Genomic DNA, 16,465 nt, shown 5'->3' on the forward strand with positions numbered 1-16,465 from the left:
TTAGTACCATTAGGGACCCTTCAGCTCTGAGCCCTGGAATGGAGGTTTGTTCCCTCCCTCACGGCCACAGAACCACGCTCAACTAGGCACAGCTAAGCTCGACTTCCCTGGACTACTGCTCCCTCCTCCGTGAGATGGGGCTGAGAAAACCACGTCACAGGGCAGCGCCGGTGTTTCTCAGTGTTCCGGGCACTGCTTGCCGGGCAGCAAGCATGGAGATGAGGAGTTAACACAGTGGCTCTCCAAGTGTAGCCCAAGGTCCCCAGAGGGTCCTGAGACTGTTTCAGGGAATCTTCATGGCCAAATTATGCTCATTCTCTAAAGAGTATACCGTTTTCCATAGGCTACATACATGTGATGTCACTATGACAGTTAATGGGATGTGCATCAATGGATACAGCAGGTATCAATAGAAACCAGCCACACGTATGAAAGTGATTTTTAAGAGTGAAAAGGGATTTGAACCAGAGTTGGAATCGCTGTGCCAACTCTAACCAAGTAACGGAGTCAGCATTCCCTCACATGGCCACTGGAGGGCACCAGAAGACTAGCTTGCAGGGCCAGGCCAGCCCCACAGAAAGGCGGAAGGCCCGCAGCAGCAGGTGGGCCCAGGTTCTCGGGCCCAGGTTCTCATGCCCAGTCAGTCCCGACACACCATAGGGCGGTCAGGCCTGTATATAAAACGAAGACGCCCTCCCCACCCCCCGCCAGCCCTGCTCTCGCCTTCCAACCTTCTCGGTGGCTCCGGGCCCTGCTCAGGGAGGTCCAGGGCTAACCCAGGTACCTGTGGGCGATCGACGGCTTGTGGCCCTCTCCACGGCACCAGGGCACGTCCTCGTGCAGGTACGAGAGGCCTCTTGACATGGTCTCTGCCACGTGACACAGCTCGTTCCACGTGATGATGTTCCCCTTGAGGTAATCCGTGAGGGAGCCCTAGAGGAGACAGCATAGACCTTGGGCACAGGTTCTGGGTCCCGGCCAGGGCCAGCCCAGCCCCGGGAGGCTGTCTCAGTGGACCGACAGTGGGGCTCCTCTCCTGGGAGGCTGGGATGGATATGGAAGATACATATAAGGCCAGGAAGACATAAAAGGGTTGGGGGCTGGGGTGGGGGGGGGGCTGTTCTGAGATATAGGTTATTAAGTCCCAACTCTTGTAAGAACTCATCCCAGAACTGAGGGTTCTTATTGTAGACACTTAGGAAGGCCACAATGGGGACCGCGGTCGGGGTCACCTCCATGCGGGCGTCCACGTCCACGGTGTGGCTCACCTTGTCGTGGAAGGCCGTGATGAGCCACAGCTCCACCTCGAGGTTGGAGCCTCGCTTCTCGGCGGCGATGAACTGTAGCAGGTTCTCGTGCTTCATGCCAGGCGTGCTGAAGATCTCCCGCTCGCTCTGCCACGACTGCTTGTCCTGTGGCGGGGACGCGGCTAAGCCCCGCTGCAGCCACACCACCCTCAGCCCGTCCCCCACGCCCCCGGCCTCAGCACCGGTAAGAGAGGGAGGCAGGAGGCCTGGACCGAGCCGGGCCCCGGAGCATGCATCAGGGGCGATCCCTGAGATCACTGAAGACCAGCACCTGATTTACAGACGGGCCCCCTGAGGTTCAGGCGGGACCGCGTGGCCCCGTATCACCTAAAAGTGACACAGCTGGGCCTGGCTTTGCAAAGGGGCTCAGGCGACTGCTGGGGGCAGCATGGTGTCCAGAACCTCTAAGTAGAACCTGACGTCAGGAACAAAACCCTGAAAACCAGAGTGGATCAAGGACCCACAAAGCCCTACCTAGGCGCAAAATAAATTTCACCACCCTCAAGGGCAGGGGTCGGGAACCTATGGCTTGCGAGCCAGATGTGGCTCTTTGGATGGCTGTATCTGGCTCGCAGACAAATCTTTAATAAAAAAAATAATAACGTTAAAATATAAAACATTCTCACGTATTAAAATCCGTTCATTTCCTACCGCTCATGTTCATGGTTGCGGGTGGCTGGAGCCAATCACAGCTGTCCTCCAGGACAACACCAAATTTTTATTGGATAATGCTTAACGTACATGGGTCGTTGTATGGCTCTCACGGAATTACATTTTAAAATATGTGGCGTTCATGGTTCTCTCAGCCAAAAAGGTTCCCGACCCCTGCTCAAGGGGGACCACTTCTCCATCATCCGCCTATATGAGGCCTGGACCGCCCGGGAGAGCTCAGGCCCAGCAGGCCCGGACGGCCTGGCGCCCCTCAAACACTCACCTGGAGAGGGAAGATCTTGACAGCCACAAAGTCGTTCATGAGTTGTGCTTTCCAGACGCAGCCAAAGCGCCCCCGGGCCTTGATCTCCAGCAGCTGCAATGGCTTCAGGCCCACCAGTGGGGATGGGGGTGGAGGCCCAGGGTCCTGGGGGAGATCAGGGCTTAAAGAGTCTGTTCTGGCCTCGCCGCCTCCACCCCTGCCCTGCCCTGAGCTGGCCTCTCACCTCGTGAATGTCCACATGGCCATAGGGGGCTTTTCGATGCCGGTACATCCAGAAGGCCAGCAGGACGATGAGGGAGAGGCCCCCAATGGGCAGCAGCGAGTAGGCCAGCACCGTGAGCAGGGTGGGGGCTGTCGGGGGTGGCTCGTACGTGACTGGGGGACACATGGAGCCCTGTGTCACACAGCCCGCCCACCCCTGCAACCTCCAGGGCCAGAGAGCCTGGCAGCCACGCCCCGCCCAACTCAGGAGCAGGGCTCCTCTGGGGCCAAGGAGGGGCCCAGGCCTGCTCCTCCCGTGGCCCTCACCTTCCGGGCCCCCAGCCTCCGGCAGGTGGGTGAAGCGCTCGTTGCAGAAGTTGCCTTCACAGCAGCAGAAGTACACCTGGGGGTTCTCCTCGGTGGCCACACACTCCTGCCTGGAGGCACAGTTTTCCACACACCCCCTCAGCTGAGGGACACACGACTGTCCAGGGCCCGGCCGGCCAAACCCCTCCCCACAGACAGGGCCCGGCCGGCCAAACCCCTCCCCACAGACAGACCCTCATGGGGAACGACCACGGAGCAGCGGAAACCCACCTCCCCAGGAGAGGGACCCAACACCAGGAAGGAACAGCAGGGTGGACGCACCCTGAGAGCCCTCCCCAGGACTGGGGCTGGGTGAACCCCGTGCCGGAAGGCTGGGAGCCTGCAGCTCCCTGCTCGCCCCAGCTCCCGAGAGCCTCTCCTCTTTCCCTGCCCACCCTGAGCACCAGGCTCGGTTCCCAGGCACCCAGACCAGCAAGGGCGAGGTCGGGGCGTGTGCAGGCGGGGGCGGGAGGGGAGCTCAGGGTACCTGTCGTAGCAGTTGAAGTCATCCAGCCAGCAGCCCTTCTTGACGAGCTCGATGGTGCCCGAGCTGTTGCGCCAGGAGGCGTAGCAGTGCAGCCGCTTGTCCTGCTCGCCCTCGCAGCGCTCCAGGCCGCTCTGGTTGGTGCGCTCCAGCTCCCAGTTGGCGTTGTAGTAGATGCACTCCCGCGTCTCGGCCTCCCCACGCCCGGAACCTGCGACCCACCCGGAGGTCAGAGGCCTGCTGAGCATTGCGCCCACCCCAGACCCCTGTCCTGGGCCCAGGCCACCCAGGCGGTGGTGTCAGCCCCCGCCCTGTGACACCTCTTAGCTTAGTGTGCCAGTCCCCACCTCACTCTCTGCCCTGCAACGCCCCCAGGCCCAATCAAGAGGGAAGAGGCCACACACGAAACAGCACAGGATGGAGATAGCCATCCAGAGGGAGGGCCAGACACAATGCCTGAGGCTCCTGGGGGGGCTGCCCCCCTGCAGCGGCCACGGAGAGAGGGAGCCTCAAACCTCACAGCACGCGGGAAGCACTGCCTGTGGGGGGGTGAGAGGGGGTTCCAGCCAGACCCACAACTGGAATGGGGGCAGATCGACATTTTGATCGCCCCTGACTCAAGTGATTTTGACACAGATCTCAAGGGGCCCAGCAGCTGCTGTCTCTGCCTCAGTCCACACTTGCTGGGGACCCCCAGGGAGACACTGCTGGCCTATCCTCCATGACCCCCACCACTGCCCACACTGGACGGGAAGCAAGGACCCTCCAGCATCCTTTCTGCACCCAGTGACCACTCCTGGTGCTTGGAAGAGCTGGAGAAGGTTATCAAGTATCACGCCCTTGCAATCCTGGTCAAGTTCCCAGAGTCACCACAGGGAATACATCTCCCAAGCAGAGGGAGGGCTGGCTGGTGGCTGGGCGTGATGGCCCCTGAGACCCCTGTGGGCCTCCCCACCCTCTCCTGTGCCCTCTTCCACCCCCTGCACGAGTGCCATCCGGGTGGCTGAAACTCTGGTCTTCAACTGCCCCTTCAAACATGGCGTTGTAGTAGATGCACTCCCACGTCTCGGCCTCCCCACGCCTGGAACCTGCGACCCACCCGAAGGTCAGAGGCCCGCTGAGCATTGCACCCACCCCAGACCCCTGTCCTGGGCCCAGGCCACCCAGGCGGTGGTGTCAGCCCCCGCCCTATGACACCTCTTAGCTTAGTGTGCCATTCACCAGATCCATCTTTCTCACCCACCCACCCCCAAAACTACGCCCTGACCCCGCCCCCAGATCTGCCTCGCGGCCCACACAGCCCTGTGACAGGTGACAGGGAAGAGGAAGGAGAGGCCCAAGGAAAGCGGTCTGACCCCTGACCTGCTGCCCAGGGTGAAGTGCCCCCAGGCCTCCGTCTGGGAGTGCTCTGCTCCAGTCCCTTTACCGGGTGCCCTGACCAAAGGCAGCGGAGGCATTTACCACATCACTGCCAAAGCTCCACACACCTCCTGTCCTCTTCGCACTTCTGAGGCCTACTGTAAGCTGGTGACCCGACACCACCCCTGGCTGGACTCCCCTCCAACGATTCCCGCCCCAGGAAGGCGGAAGGAGGGCTCAAGGGCACCCCCTCCCCGGGAGGGCAGCCGGCCAGCCCACCGGCAGCCAGGAATCCTGCTTCACCATCCACCAGCCTGGAAAGCTGGCTGCAGCAGCAAGGCCACAAAGACCCTGAATCCCAGCAGGGGCCCAAGGTTCCCCGCCACCACCCCCATCAGAGGCCATCCTGAACAGAGCCCGACATCCCAGGGTACACCCAGGGCGCAGGACAGTGCTGTCGGCGGTGCGGGGGCCCACAGCGGGGCGGCCGTTCTCTGTCAGCCCCCTCCCCCCCCGTATCTCTCTACAGTGATGGGAGGTTCCTTCTAGAAGGGCCAGGCCAGAGACAAGCCCCAAATCTCAAAGCCCCAGGTAGGACGTTAGATTCAGAACATCACCCAACCAGAAGACCGGTGTCTAGCTATGGCTCTGGCCAGCCAATGCCATGGGGCCCAGACTCAGACACACGTGAGAAGAAAAAGAGTGGGTTCCTGACCTGGTCCACAGGGGATCGGGGTCCACACAGGGGCTCGTGCAGGGGTGCGCACTGGCTTCCCCCAGCCATGAAGCCAGCTGAAGGCTTAAGGTCTGCGAGGCGAACTTGAGAGCGGGGTGGGTGTAGGAGACCACAGGCTGAGCACGCCCAGCAGGGCGAGGGCCCAGGTTGGCTCCCACAGTGCACACGGGCCCCTGACCCCCCTGCAGCAGCGCCTGGGGGCTGGGCCATGCAAAGCACCCAGTGCAGTCCACAGCGCACAGGCTGCCCCTCCCGGCCGGGGGGGCTCGCTGCATTCACAGCAGCAATTCCACAGGGTCCCCAGAGACCAAGACTCCGGTAACGGGGGAGCCGGGCACTACCCACTTGCCTCCCCTTGTTGCAGTCACACCACATTGCCAGCCCCTCGAACATGCTGGGCTCCTGGGCTTAATTAGCACAAGCAACGAACTGCCTCTGGCTGCAGGGAGCGCCTGCTTTCTCCTCTACACTTCAGCTCTCCCTGTCCCTGCAGACCAGGGCGACTCCACGGACTTCCTCCAAAATCCAGCTGATCGCTCTTGACTAATTGCCTGTTGTTTATTTTATTTTATTTTGTGACAGAGACAGAGAGGGACAGATAGGGACAAGACAGACAGGAAGGGAGAGAGATGAGAAGCATCAATTCTTTGTTGTGGCACCTCAGTTGTTCATTGATTGCTTTCTCATATGTGCCTTGACCGGAGGGCTACAGCAGACCGAGTGACCCTTTGCTCAAGCCATCAAGCCAGATGAGCCCATGCCCAAGCTGGTGACCTCGGAATTTCGAACCTGGGTCCTCCGCATCCCAGTCCAACACTCTATCCACTGTATCACTGCCTGGTCAGGCTAATTGCCTGTTGTTTAAAAGAATATTTCAGACATTCAAAAAGTATAAAAATGATATAACCAAAGATAATCCCCAAGGGAAAATAACATAATGAATTCTCTCATAAGAAATAAAATATTACAAATGTGCCAGACAATAGCTTTTTACTTATTTTTTAATTTTATTTTTTTTACAGAGACAGAGAGAGAATCAAAGAGAGGGATAGAGAGGGACAGACAGACAGGAATGGAGAGAGATGAGAAGCATCAATCATCAGCTTTTCATTGCGACACCTTAGTTGTTCATTGATTGTCTTCTCATATGTGCCATGACCATGGGGCTATAGCAGACCGAGAAACCCCTTGCTTGAGCCAGCAACCTTGGGTCTAAGCTGGTGATCCTTGCTCAAACCAGATGAGCCCATGCTCAAGCTGGCAACCTCGGGGTCTTGAACCTGGGTCCTCCACACCCCAATCCGACGCTCTATCCACTGTGCCACTGCCTGCCTGGTCAGGCTACAACAGCTTTTTAAATGTCAGGCTTCCCCACAAGATGGCAAAGCTGATGAAGGCAGAAGCCTCGACTATCTAGAGCCCCGGTCAGCAAACTGCAGCTTGCGAGCCCCATGCGGCTCTTTGGCCCCTTGAGTGTGGCTCTTCCACAAAATACCACGTGCGGGCACTACCTCGATAAGGAATGTACCTACCTATACAGTTTAAGTTTAAAAAATTTGGCTCTCAAAAGAAATTTCAATTGTTGCACTGTTGATATTTGGCTCTGTTGACGAATGAGTTTGCCTACCACTGCCCTGGAGTGCTAGAACCCGTTCTGGACACAATGGATGGATGGACAGAAGGACCAAGGAATGGACAAGAAGGACACAGTTATTTCCCGGCTAGGGCAGGATAATAAAGGCAGGGGACAACTGGAGGTGGGTGACCTCAGCCAGCTGCCCGAGTTCTCGGGTCCTCTCGGGAGTTTTCATCCCCCTTCAAACAAGCCACAAGCCCCTGCGCAAGGCCAGGGGCCGGAACAGGGACGCCAACAGACACTGAGAGCGGCCCAGCTCCTCTCCAGGCCGGTCATCGGGCAGGGACCCCTCTGGTCACTAGTATGGGCAGGACCCAGGTGCCCAGGGCTGGAAACTCCAAATCTCAAGGCTCCAGGGGTGGGATTCAAGGGCCTGGGGTATCATCGTGCCCACATCTGACCAGATCCTCCTACAGGTGACCAAGAAATGCAGCAAAGGGTTAGTTGTCAGGCTGTGGTCAAATCCTAGCGGTGTGACCCTGGGCGAGTTACCAAACTACCCATGCCTCTGTTGCCCCACTTGTGAAAAGGCGGTAATAACAGCATGTACTCCTAGGGCTGTTTCAAGAGTGAAATGAATTATTGCATTTTAAGAGTGCTCAGCTCAGAGCAGTAGTAGTCAACCTGGTACCTACCACCAACTAGGGGGCGTTCCAGCTTTCATGGTGGGCAGTAGCGGAGCAACCAAAGTATAAATAAAAAGATAGATTTAACTACAGTGAGTTGTTTTATAAAGATTTATTCTGCCAAACTTAGCGAAAATCCGACATAAAGTACTTGGTAAGTAATTATTATTATATATTGAATACTTTCACTTGCTATAACTCTGCTTTATAAATTATTTTAAAGTTTTATTTTTTTATTTTATTTTATTTATTCATTTTAGAGAGGAGAGAGAGGAGAGAGAGACCGGGGGGAGGAGCTGGAAGCATCAACTCCCATAGGTGCCTTGACCAGGCAAGCCCAGGGTTTCGAACCGGCGACCTCAGCATTTCCAGGTCGACGCTTTATCCACTGCGCCACCACAGGTCAGGCTGCTTTATAAATTTTATAAAGTAAAGTTACTTCCCTACTTTATAAATCACCATTACTGTGGAACCGGTGGGCGGTTAGAAAATTTTACTACTGACAGAGATACAAAAGTGGGCGGGAAGTATAAAAAGGTGGACTACCCCTAGCTTAGAGCAATGCCTGGCTTGGGCATGTTAGCTGTTACATTAGACTCATGCCTCTCCCCTGCTGTCCAGGACAAGCCCCCCTCGAAGGCCTCCAGCCCATCCAGTGGGGAGTGTGCACGCCAGTCCTGCAAGAGCTTTGCATTCAGAGCCTCAGGGGGACCTGAGGGGGACCCAGGAGACAGGCAGGCTCTAGGCCCCTCCCACACCACACCCAGGCTCTGCTGCCAGCTGAAGACCCAGGGGCCTCCCTCTCCCTCCCTCCTCCCTGGCAAACTCTGCTTCTGCACACACTCAGCTATTTATAGCCCCTGGCAACACTCCAACCACAAGGCCGTCTCTGCCTTTTAATAGACACAGGGCTCCTGCCCACACTCAGGGGGCCAGGGTACCCCACACAGGAAACTACCCCTGACCTCCAGCTCCCTCACCCATCCTGTAGGAGAGGAAGGGGGACCCCGTGGTGCCCCCACTCCGACTTGCTGCCTCAAAGCCCCGACTAGAGGTGCTCCCCAGACACCTGGGCAAGGGACTCACTGTATCCCTGAGCTCTCTCTGGCCAGCCCAACCGCTGGCCTCCAAAGGAACCCAGTACACAAGTGTCAATGTCCCCAGCAGGCAGTCCCTATGTTCCAAGGGGCCTACGCCTTGGTGAAAAGAAGCCCCCCCCCACGCTCTCCAAACCCGCAGTCCAGGTAGGGCAGAGAAACTCCACTCCGGGACAAACCCACCACCAAAAACCAACAATAACCACCACCAAAAAAATAAATGCATATTCCACTCTGAACAGACCCGGGGAGCCGTTCTGACACACCAGGAAAAGCGCTGGGAGGTCGGCTTTCCCGGTCCGGGTGGCCTTGGACATGCCCCGCTATGCACCCGAGAGAAGAGGGAGAAATCCTACCGGGTCTGGCTGCGAGGGACTCCCGGTACCGTGGGGACAGAGAAGACTGACGGACAGATGCAGAAGTGCTGGGTGATCAAGACAGGGACTTGGTGGGAGGATCTGAAGCCCAGTAGCCATGTGCCCCCTGGGGCTCCCCAGCTCCAGGCTCAGGGTGTGTCCAGCCCAACCAAGACCTCCCAGAGGAAGTGCAGACCCCAGCGGCCTATGGCAGCTGCCCTCTTCCCTCGGCTCCTGGAGGCCCTGCAGAGAGCTGGCCCCCCAGCCCCACAGCCACCTCAGGCCCCTGCACCCAAACGCCGAGGCACACTCTCCCAGAGAGGCCTCCATGCCCGAGAGGTGGCCCAGGGAGGATGACTCTCAGGCAACCCAGTGTCCTCCTCATCGCCCGGCTCCAGGTCTGCCCAGGGAGGAGAGGCAGCCATGCCTCCGCCCCTGCAGACAGGGGCCTTCGGGGAGGGGAGGCTCCTGCTTTGATCCCCGCCCTGCCCCCTTGGGAAGGCAGCCCTGCGGCGTGCTGAGCGCCTGCTCCCCACCAGGTCCTCCAGAGGGGCCACGCGGGATCTGGGCTCCCGCCTCCCCCGCTGCAGCCTGCACCGCAGCATCTTCACCGCCGTCCCCACCACCGAGCGCAGAGGGCAGGGGCGCTGGGACTCAGGAAACCTACGGGGGCGGGGGAGCTGCAGGGGGTAGGCTGACGAGTGAGACGGACACACACACGCTCTGTGGGATGGCACATGCGTACCATGGGGCAGAAAAGAATCCAAAACCTACCTACATTTTATCTTTACGTTTCTTTACATAAGAGAGCAGCTTGGGTATCTGTTTCTAGCAGCCAAACACACCCTCTGACAGACACATGTGGTGCTTTTTTCCTCCACACCCATATATTTTTGAGCCAAATCAATACATGTTTACTCAGCAAACATAGAGCAAGCACTACGCTAAGCTCTTTACAAATAATAACTTATTTACTCCTCATGACGGCCCTGCGAGGATCCTCCTGCTCCAGACGAGGGAACTGAGGCCGAGAGGTGGGTGCAGTAACCGAACCAAGTGGTCCTTGAAAGCGTCAAAAACAGGTCTGGATCCCTGGCAAGCTGGGCCCCAGCAGGCACGCCCTTCACGCCCTTCACGCACTCTGCAATCACCAGACGGCTTCCCACAACTTAAGCCGCCGACCTCCTGTCGGACTTTTAGGTTATTCTTAACATTTGCTGACTTAAGCTGATGAAGCCACTACGATTCCTCTTGGGTCCTCCAGTGCGAGTTTTCTTACGCTCACGTGTGGGCACGTCTATAGAGTATACCCCCCACAGGTTAGAGATGCTGGGTCACACGGGATGAACAGCTTCAACTGATTCCATACCGTGTAACAGGTCTCCAAACTGGAGGTACCAACTTATGTTCCCAACAGACTGCAGGCCCACTGAGGCCCAGCCCAGGACCTGCTCACCTGGTCGGTGTGAAGTGGGCTTTAATCCCCATCTCCTGATTGCCTGGGAGACTGATGATTGGTGTGTGTGTTTTTAGACTCTCCTTTTGAGAGCTGCACATTCACATCCTTCTCCACTTTTCAGCTGGGTTGCTTTTCCCTTGGAGTTGTAAAACCTCTATATAGTCTTGATGACAGAGCTTTTCTTACTATGTAGTAACCTTCTTCATTTGTTCATTTGCTCTTTGCCAAAAAATCTATTTTATGTTTGCCAAAGTCTATTTTGATGCTAACATAGCTGTATGACATTTCTTTTTTTATAATGTTTTTTTTTTTCATCTTAGAGAGAGGAAAGAGAGAGAGAGAGAGAGAGAGAAGGGGAGGAGCAGGAAGCATCAACTCCCATACGTGCCTTGACTAGACAAGTGCAGGGTTTCAAACCTGAGATCTCGGGTTCCAGGTCGATGCTTTATACTGCGCCACCACAGGTCAGGATGACATTTCTTGTGCTTAGTATTTTCCCAATGTGTCTTTTCCCAACTTTTATTTTAAATATTTCTGTAACTTTATTTTCCATCGCACTCTAACATGATCTTTGACCTAGATTTGAGTCCCATTATGTATATGATTACTTATATATTTAAATGTTGAGTTTTTTTTTTTATTTTTAGTGAGAGGAGGGGAGGCAGAAACATTCCCACATGTGCCCGACCAGGATCCACCCGGCAAGCCCACTAGGGGGTGAAGCTCTGTTCACAAGGGGCCCTTGCTCAGTGACCGGAGTGTTTTGTTTTTTAGCACCTGAGGCAGAGGCCATGGATCCATCCTCAGCGCTCCCTCTAATTGAGCCTTGGCTGTGGGAGGGGAGGAAGAGAAGAGAGAGAGAGAGAAAGAGAGAGAGAGAGAGAAGAGAAAGGTGTGGAGAAGCAGATGGGCAGATGGGTGCTTCTCCTGTGTGCCCTGACCAGGAATCAAACCCAGGACTTCCACATGCCGGGCCAACGCTCTCCCACTGAGCCATCCAGCCAGGGCCTATACGTATTTAAATATTTTTTCTCTACTGCTACTGCCTTTGAATTATCTTTTAATTCCATATTTCAGCTACTCCTGGTCTGGATGTTAGACAATCTATTTCTATTCTATGATAGGCTGGCCTTTCAGTTTTAATATGTACATTTATCCTAAAAGCCTAAAGTTAATCACCCTTTCTACCATCCCTCACAGGATCTTAACTGGTCTAACTGCAATGATCTCCTTGCAGCTTACATTTAGCTCGTTCAACATAACATTTGTATTCAGTATTTAACCTGTTATTGTTGTTTTTATCTGCCTCCCAAAGCAGATCTCACTTGTGTTTTATCCAGTCAGTATTTTATTCATCCACCTGTTCACCAGCCTGTCTGCTCACCCACCCCTCCTGCGTCTCTGTTCCTCCTCCTGGGACCACCGTCCTCCTGAAGAACATCCTCCTTCAGGCACGAGCTTTTGACAGAGAAGCCTTTGTGTGCTTTTCTGAACATGGGATTTTGCCTTTTTTTTTTTTTTTTTGGTACTTGACAAGTTTAGAAGAATGTAAACTTTCAGGATGCAGTATTTTCTCTCAGCATTTTAAGATGTTATTCCACTATCTTCTAATTTCTATGATTGTTGCTGAAAAGTCTGATACTAGTTTAACCCTTTGAGTAGCATGGATGTTTATGTACGTCCTCGTGCCTCCTGACCATCCAGAGTATGATTGATTTATTCTAAAAATATGGCCTGACCTGTGGTGGCGCAGTGGGATAAAGCGTCGACCTGGAACACTGAGGTCGCCGGTTCGAAACCTTGGGCTTGCCTGGTCAAGGCACATATGGGAGTTGATGCTTCCTGCTCCTCCCCCTTCTCTCTCTCTCTGTCTCTCTCTTTCACTCCTCTCTCTCTAAAAAAAAAAAAAAAAATCAATAAATAAAATATTTTAAAAAAAAATATGTAAGGCAACATTAAAAAAAGGCAAATGCATGTTTTTTATGTTTCCATAAATTGGTTACCAATTGGTTACCAAACAAACATGATTTTAAGTTAATAAAACTGGAACTGGAACTAATTTCATTTTTTGGAGAAAAAAAACTCACTCCCAGGGGTTAGCGAGCATGAAAAAAACTCACTACTCAAAGGGTTAACTTGTAGAAACTCTGGCCCTCTCGCTGCTTTCTCAGATCTTCTATTTGCAACTTCACTACAAGCTATGTGTCTAAAGAGATCATGTAAACTTATTTGCACTGCTTGAAAGAATATGCTTTTAATGTAATGATTTGTGTTTGTGAAAAATTCTTGGCATTTATGAATTTTCATATTGCAGCTCCCATTTCTAAAATTCCTATTCCAAGTATATTAGACCTTCCCACTCTACCCGGTCAATTCTTCTTTCTGTATAGGTAATTCCATAAATTCCATATGGCCTAACTCCCAATTCATTAATTTTCTCTTTAGCTTTATCTAATATGCCATTTAGCTCTTCTACTTAATTTATAAATTCAATTAACCTACATTTTCATTTCTAGAGTTTTATTTTTAAAAAAACCTTCTTAATCAATTTTGATACTTCTGTCATATTTCCAAATCCCTATCTTATAGTTCCATAATATAACTTCTTGAACATTTACTTCTGCCATTGTTATTTTTGATGATTTTCACTCATATGTGCTTGGAAATCTGGGGTACTGAGTTTATGTTCAACAGGGCCTTTTTGTGGGCATACTGTGAGGTCAAGTGTGAGGGGGCAACCTTCCAGAGATAATTTATATTTTTGCTTCTGCCAAATTCTCTGAGATATTATGAATCTAGAATAACCTTCATTTCTCAACTTCAAGTTTCCCAGAGAACACAGATGGTATAAACTTCAACTCCACTCTCATGTAACCACAAACCTTTAGTTATAAATTCTCACAGGGAAGTACCCACCCTGCTCCCACCTACCAACCTAGACCAATGCAACTTCACTATCTATTCCCTTTGTCAGCAAAAGGGTGTTTCTTCTAGTCCATACTTTCACTGAAGATATGTCCCTATGGAAGCATTAGCATGTGGCAGCCTCAGTCTCAATTCTACACCCTATCTCCTGTGCCTCACACACTGCTACTAAACCCACCTCTAAATGATAGCGAGGCAAGCCTACCCAGAAATCAGCAGCTTTAGCTAGTGGAGATGTAGAGCTCTGGTTTCCAGCCCCCTCTTGCTTTTCCCTTAATTTCTTATGCATATGCATTTAAAAAGGATATTTAGCTGGACTGGTGGTGGCATGGTGAATAGAGCTACAACCTGGAACACTCAGGACACAGGTTCGAAACCCCGAGGTTGCTGCCTTGAGCATGGGCTCATCAACATGATCTCATGGTCTCTGGCTTGAACCCAAAGGTTGCTGGTTTGAAGCCCAGGGTCTTTGCTTGAAGCTCCAGGTTGCTGGCTTGAGCAAGGGGTCACAGGCTCAGCTTGAGTACCCCTCCCCATCAGGAGGGAGGGAGGGAGTGAAGGAGATAAATAAAGGACTCCTGGCCGCTTAGCTCGGTTGGTTAAAGCATTGCCCCGAAGCGCAAAGTTTACTTGTTTGATCCCCAGTCAGGGAACATACAGGAACAGACTGAGGTTCCTGTGCCCCTCTCCCTCCCTCCCCTCCCCTTCCTCTCTCGTTAAAATCAATAAATGAAAAAAATTTAAAAATAAATACAAGCCCTGGCCGGTTGGCTCAGCGGTAGAGCGTCGGCCTGGCGTGCGGGGGACCCGGGTTCAATTCCCGGCCAGGGCACATAGGAGAAGCGCCCATTTGCTTCTCCACCCCCCCCTCCTTCCTCTCTCTCTCTTCCCCTCCCGCAGCCAAGGCTCCATTGGAGCAAAGATGGCCCGGGCGCTGGGGATGGCTCCTTGGCCTCTGCCCCAGGTGCTAGAGTGGCTCTGGTCGCAGCAGAGCGACGCCCCGGAGGGGCAGAGCATCGCCCCCTGGTGGGCAGAGCATCGCCCCTGGTGGGCGTGCCGGGTGGATCCTGGTCGGGCGCATGCGGGAGTCTGTCTGACTGTCTCTCCCTGTTTCCAGCTTCAGAAAAATACAAAAATAAAAATAAAAAATAAAAAATAAAAAAAATAAAAAAATAAATACATAAAAATAAAAAGGATATTTATTATACTTCCCCCCACCATTTCTATGTGTCTTTCCTGAGCAGATTTTTCAGCTGTTTTGCTCACTATTATTACTAAAAATGAAAGTCCGGGAGCACTTCCAAGGGAGCTCTGTCTGCCTTCAGAAGCCCAGCCCAGGAGCAAGCGGTCAACCCTGCTTCTGCAAGTCACTTTCAACCTCAACTGTATAAACAAGGCCGTGGCCCTGTCCTCCCACAGAACAAGGTAGGGCTCCAGGGCCCTTCCCTGCACTATGCGCCTTTCTTCAGGCCCCATCATTTCTGAGAAGACTGGAGAGTTTCCAGGTAAAAGTCAAGAATTATGCACAGATATTACTTTTGTTCCCTCTTGCAATCCCACAAAAGCTACAATACCAAAAAAAAAAAAAAATTATTTTAAGGTATAAACCTATAAGGGCGATGACAGGAAAGAAACACAAAAATGAAAATTTTGAAGTTGGAAAGCAGATACCAAGTGGTCAGCGACCACGCAGACTACTAAGGGGGCTGTGGAAAAAGCGGAGAAGCAACAGGATGTCCACCACAGAACCCTGCGAAACTTGGGAATTTGTGGCACCACATGTTTCTGGAAGAGTGGGGTACAAATGAGTCCAACTGCTACTCCTCTTTGTGATTAGGGGCTGCCCCTCCCTCAACGCAGCAGAGAGTGGAAGGTTATGCTCTAAAGAAGATAAACTAGAGAGCCTCCAGACAGGGAGGCTTTGTCTCACAAACTTGAGAGTGTAGGTACCACACTGGAAAAAGAGTAAGACCGAACAACGTACCAGATCCAGGAACCCCCAGCTCCCTTCCCCCTGCAGCTCCCAGGGTGGTGGCAGCGGGCCTATTAGTACCCACTGCTCCACGGAAAACAGAAGATGGTTCTCAGGAGAGTCTAACTAGCTTAAGAAACAACCCAATCAGATCATCGTAGCAAGTTCCACGCACGAGCTCAGAATATTCAGATTTCAATCGACATTCAGATCTATCCTTAAATACGAACAAGTCTAGGAAAGCCACTTAACCTGAAAGACAGATCAAAACAGGCAGAAAAAGAACAACTTGGAGAAAAGAGGGATCATGCAGGAAGATAACTTCAACAACTGTATCAATATCCTCAGAGAGATAAATGGAGGTGCACCCTGAACACTAGGGGGGCACTGTTAAAAGACTAGAGGACAGGCCCTGGCCGGCTGGCTCAGTGGTAGAGCGTCGGCCTGGCGTGCAGAAGTCCCGGGTTCGATTCCCAGCCGGGGCACACAGGAGAGGCGCCCATCTGCTTCTCCACCCCTCCCCCTCTCCTTCCTCTCTCTCTCCCTCTTCTCCTCCCGCAGCCGAGGCTCCATTGGAGCAAAGATGGCCCAGGCGCTGGGGATGGCTCCTTGGCCTCTGCCCCAGGTGCTAGAGTGGCTCTGGTCGCAACAGAGCGACACCCGGGAAGGGCAGAGAGCCCCCTCCCCCCCCGTGGGCAGGGCGTCGCCCCCTGGTGGGCGTGTCAGTTGGATCCCGGTCGGGCGCGTGCGGGAGTCTATCTGACTGTCTCTCCCCGTTTCCAGCTTCAGAAAAAAAAAAAGAAAAAAAAAAAGACTAGAGGACAATCAATGAAGCTCTCAGGAAATGAAAATACCTGTGTCTGATGGCAGAAATGAAAATCAGCAGAAAAATTAAGATAATGTTGAAGAAATCTTACAAAAAAGCTAAAGCCAACACACAGATATAGAAAATAAGAAAAAAAAAGAAAGAAAAAAAAAGACTAGGAATTTAGAGGCCCAGTCCCAGA

The 16,465-nt window shown here is 53.1% G+C and overlaps 1 protein-coding gene across 3 annotated transcripts in view; it reads right to left on the minus strand.

Moving 5' to 3' along the window:
• Window positions 1–16,465, minus strand: part of ACVR2B (activin A receptor type 2B) — a 40,589-nt gene that overhangs the window by 10,760 nt on the left and 13,364 nt on the right. For 2 of the 3 annotated variants that reach the window (XM_066351522.1, XM_066351520.1), the window contains exons 2-7: window positions 3,296–3,503; window positions 2,770–2,879; window positions 2,465–2,616; window positions 2,242–2,385; window positions 1,269–1,412; window positions 785–933 (exon numbers count right to left, since the gene is read on the minus strand). In XM_066351522.1, the coding sequence (XP_066207619.1) occupies window positions 785–933; window positions 1,269–1,412; window positions 2,242–2,385; window positions 2,465–2,616; window positions 2,770–2,879; window positions 3,296–3,503 (907 nt within the window). The remainder of the gene's footprint in view (window positions 1–784; window positions 934–1,268; window positions 1,413–2,241; window positions 2,386–2,464; window positions 2,617–2,769; window positions 2,880–3,295; window positions 3,504–16,465) is intronic. The other variant, XM_066351521.1, reaches the window with a different exon arrangement.

This window comes from Saccopteryx leptura, chromosome 10 (assembly GCF_036850995.1).
Source record: "Saccopteryx leptura isolate mSacLep1 chromosome 10, mSacLep1_pri_phased_curated, whole genome shotgun sequence".
NCBI classification, from domain to species: Eukaryota; Metazoa; Chordata; class Mammalia; order Chiroptera; family Emballonuridae; genus Saccopteryx; species Saccopteryx leptura.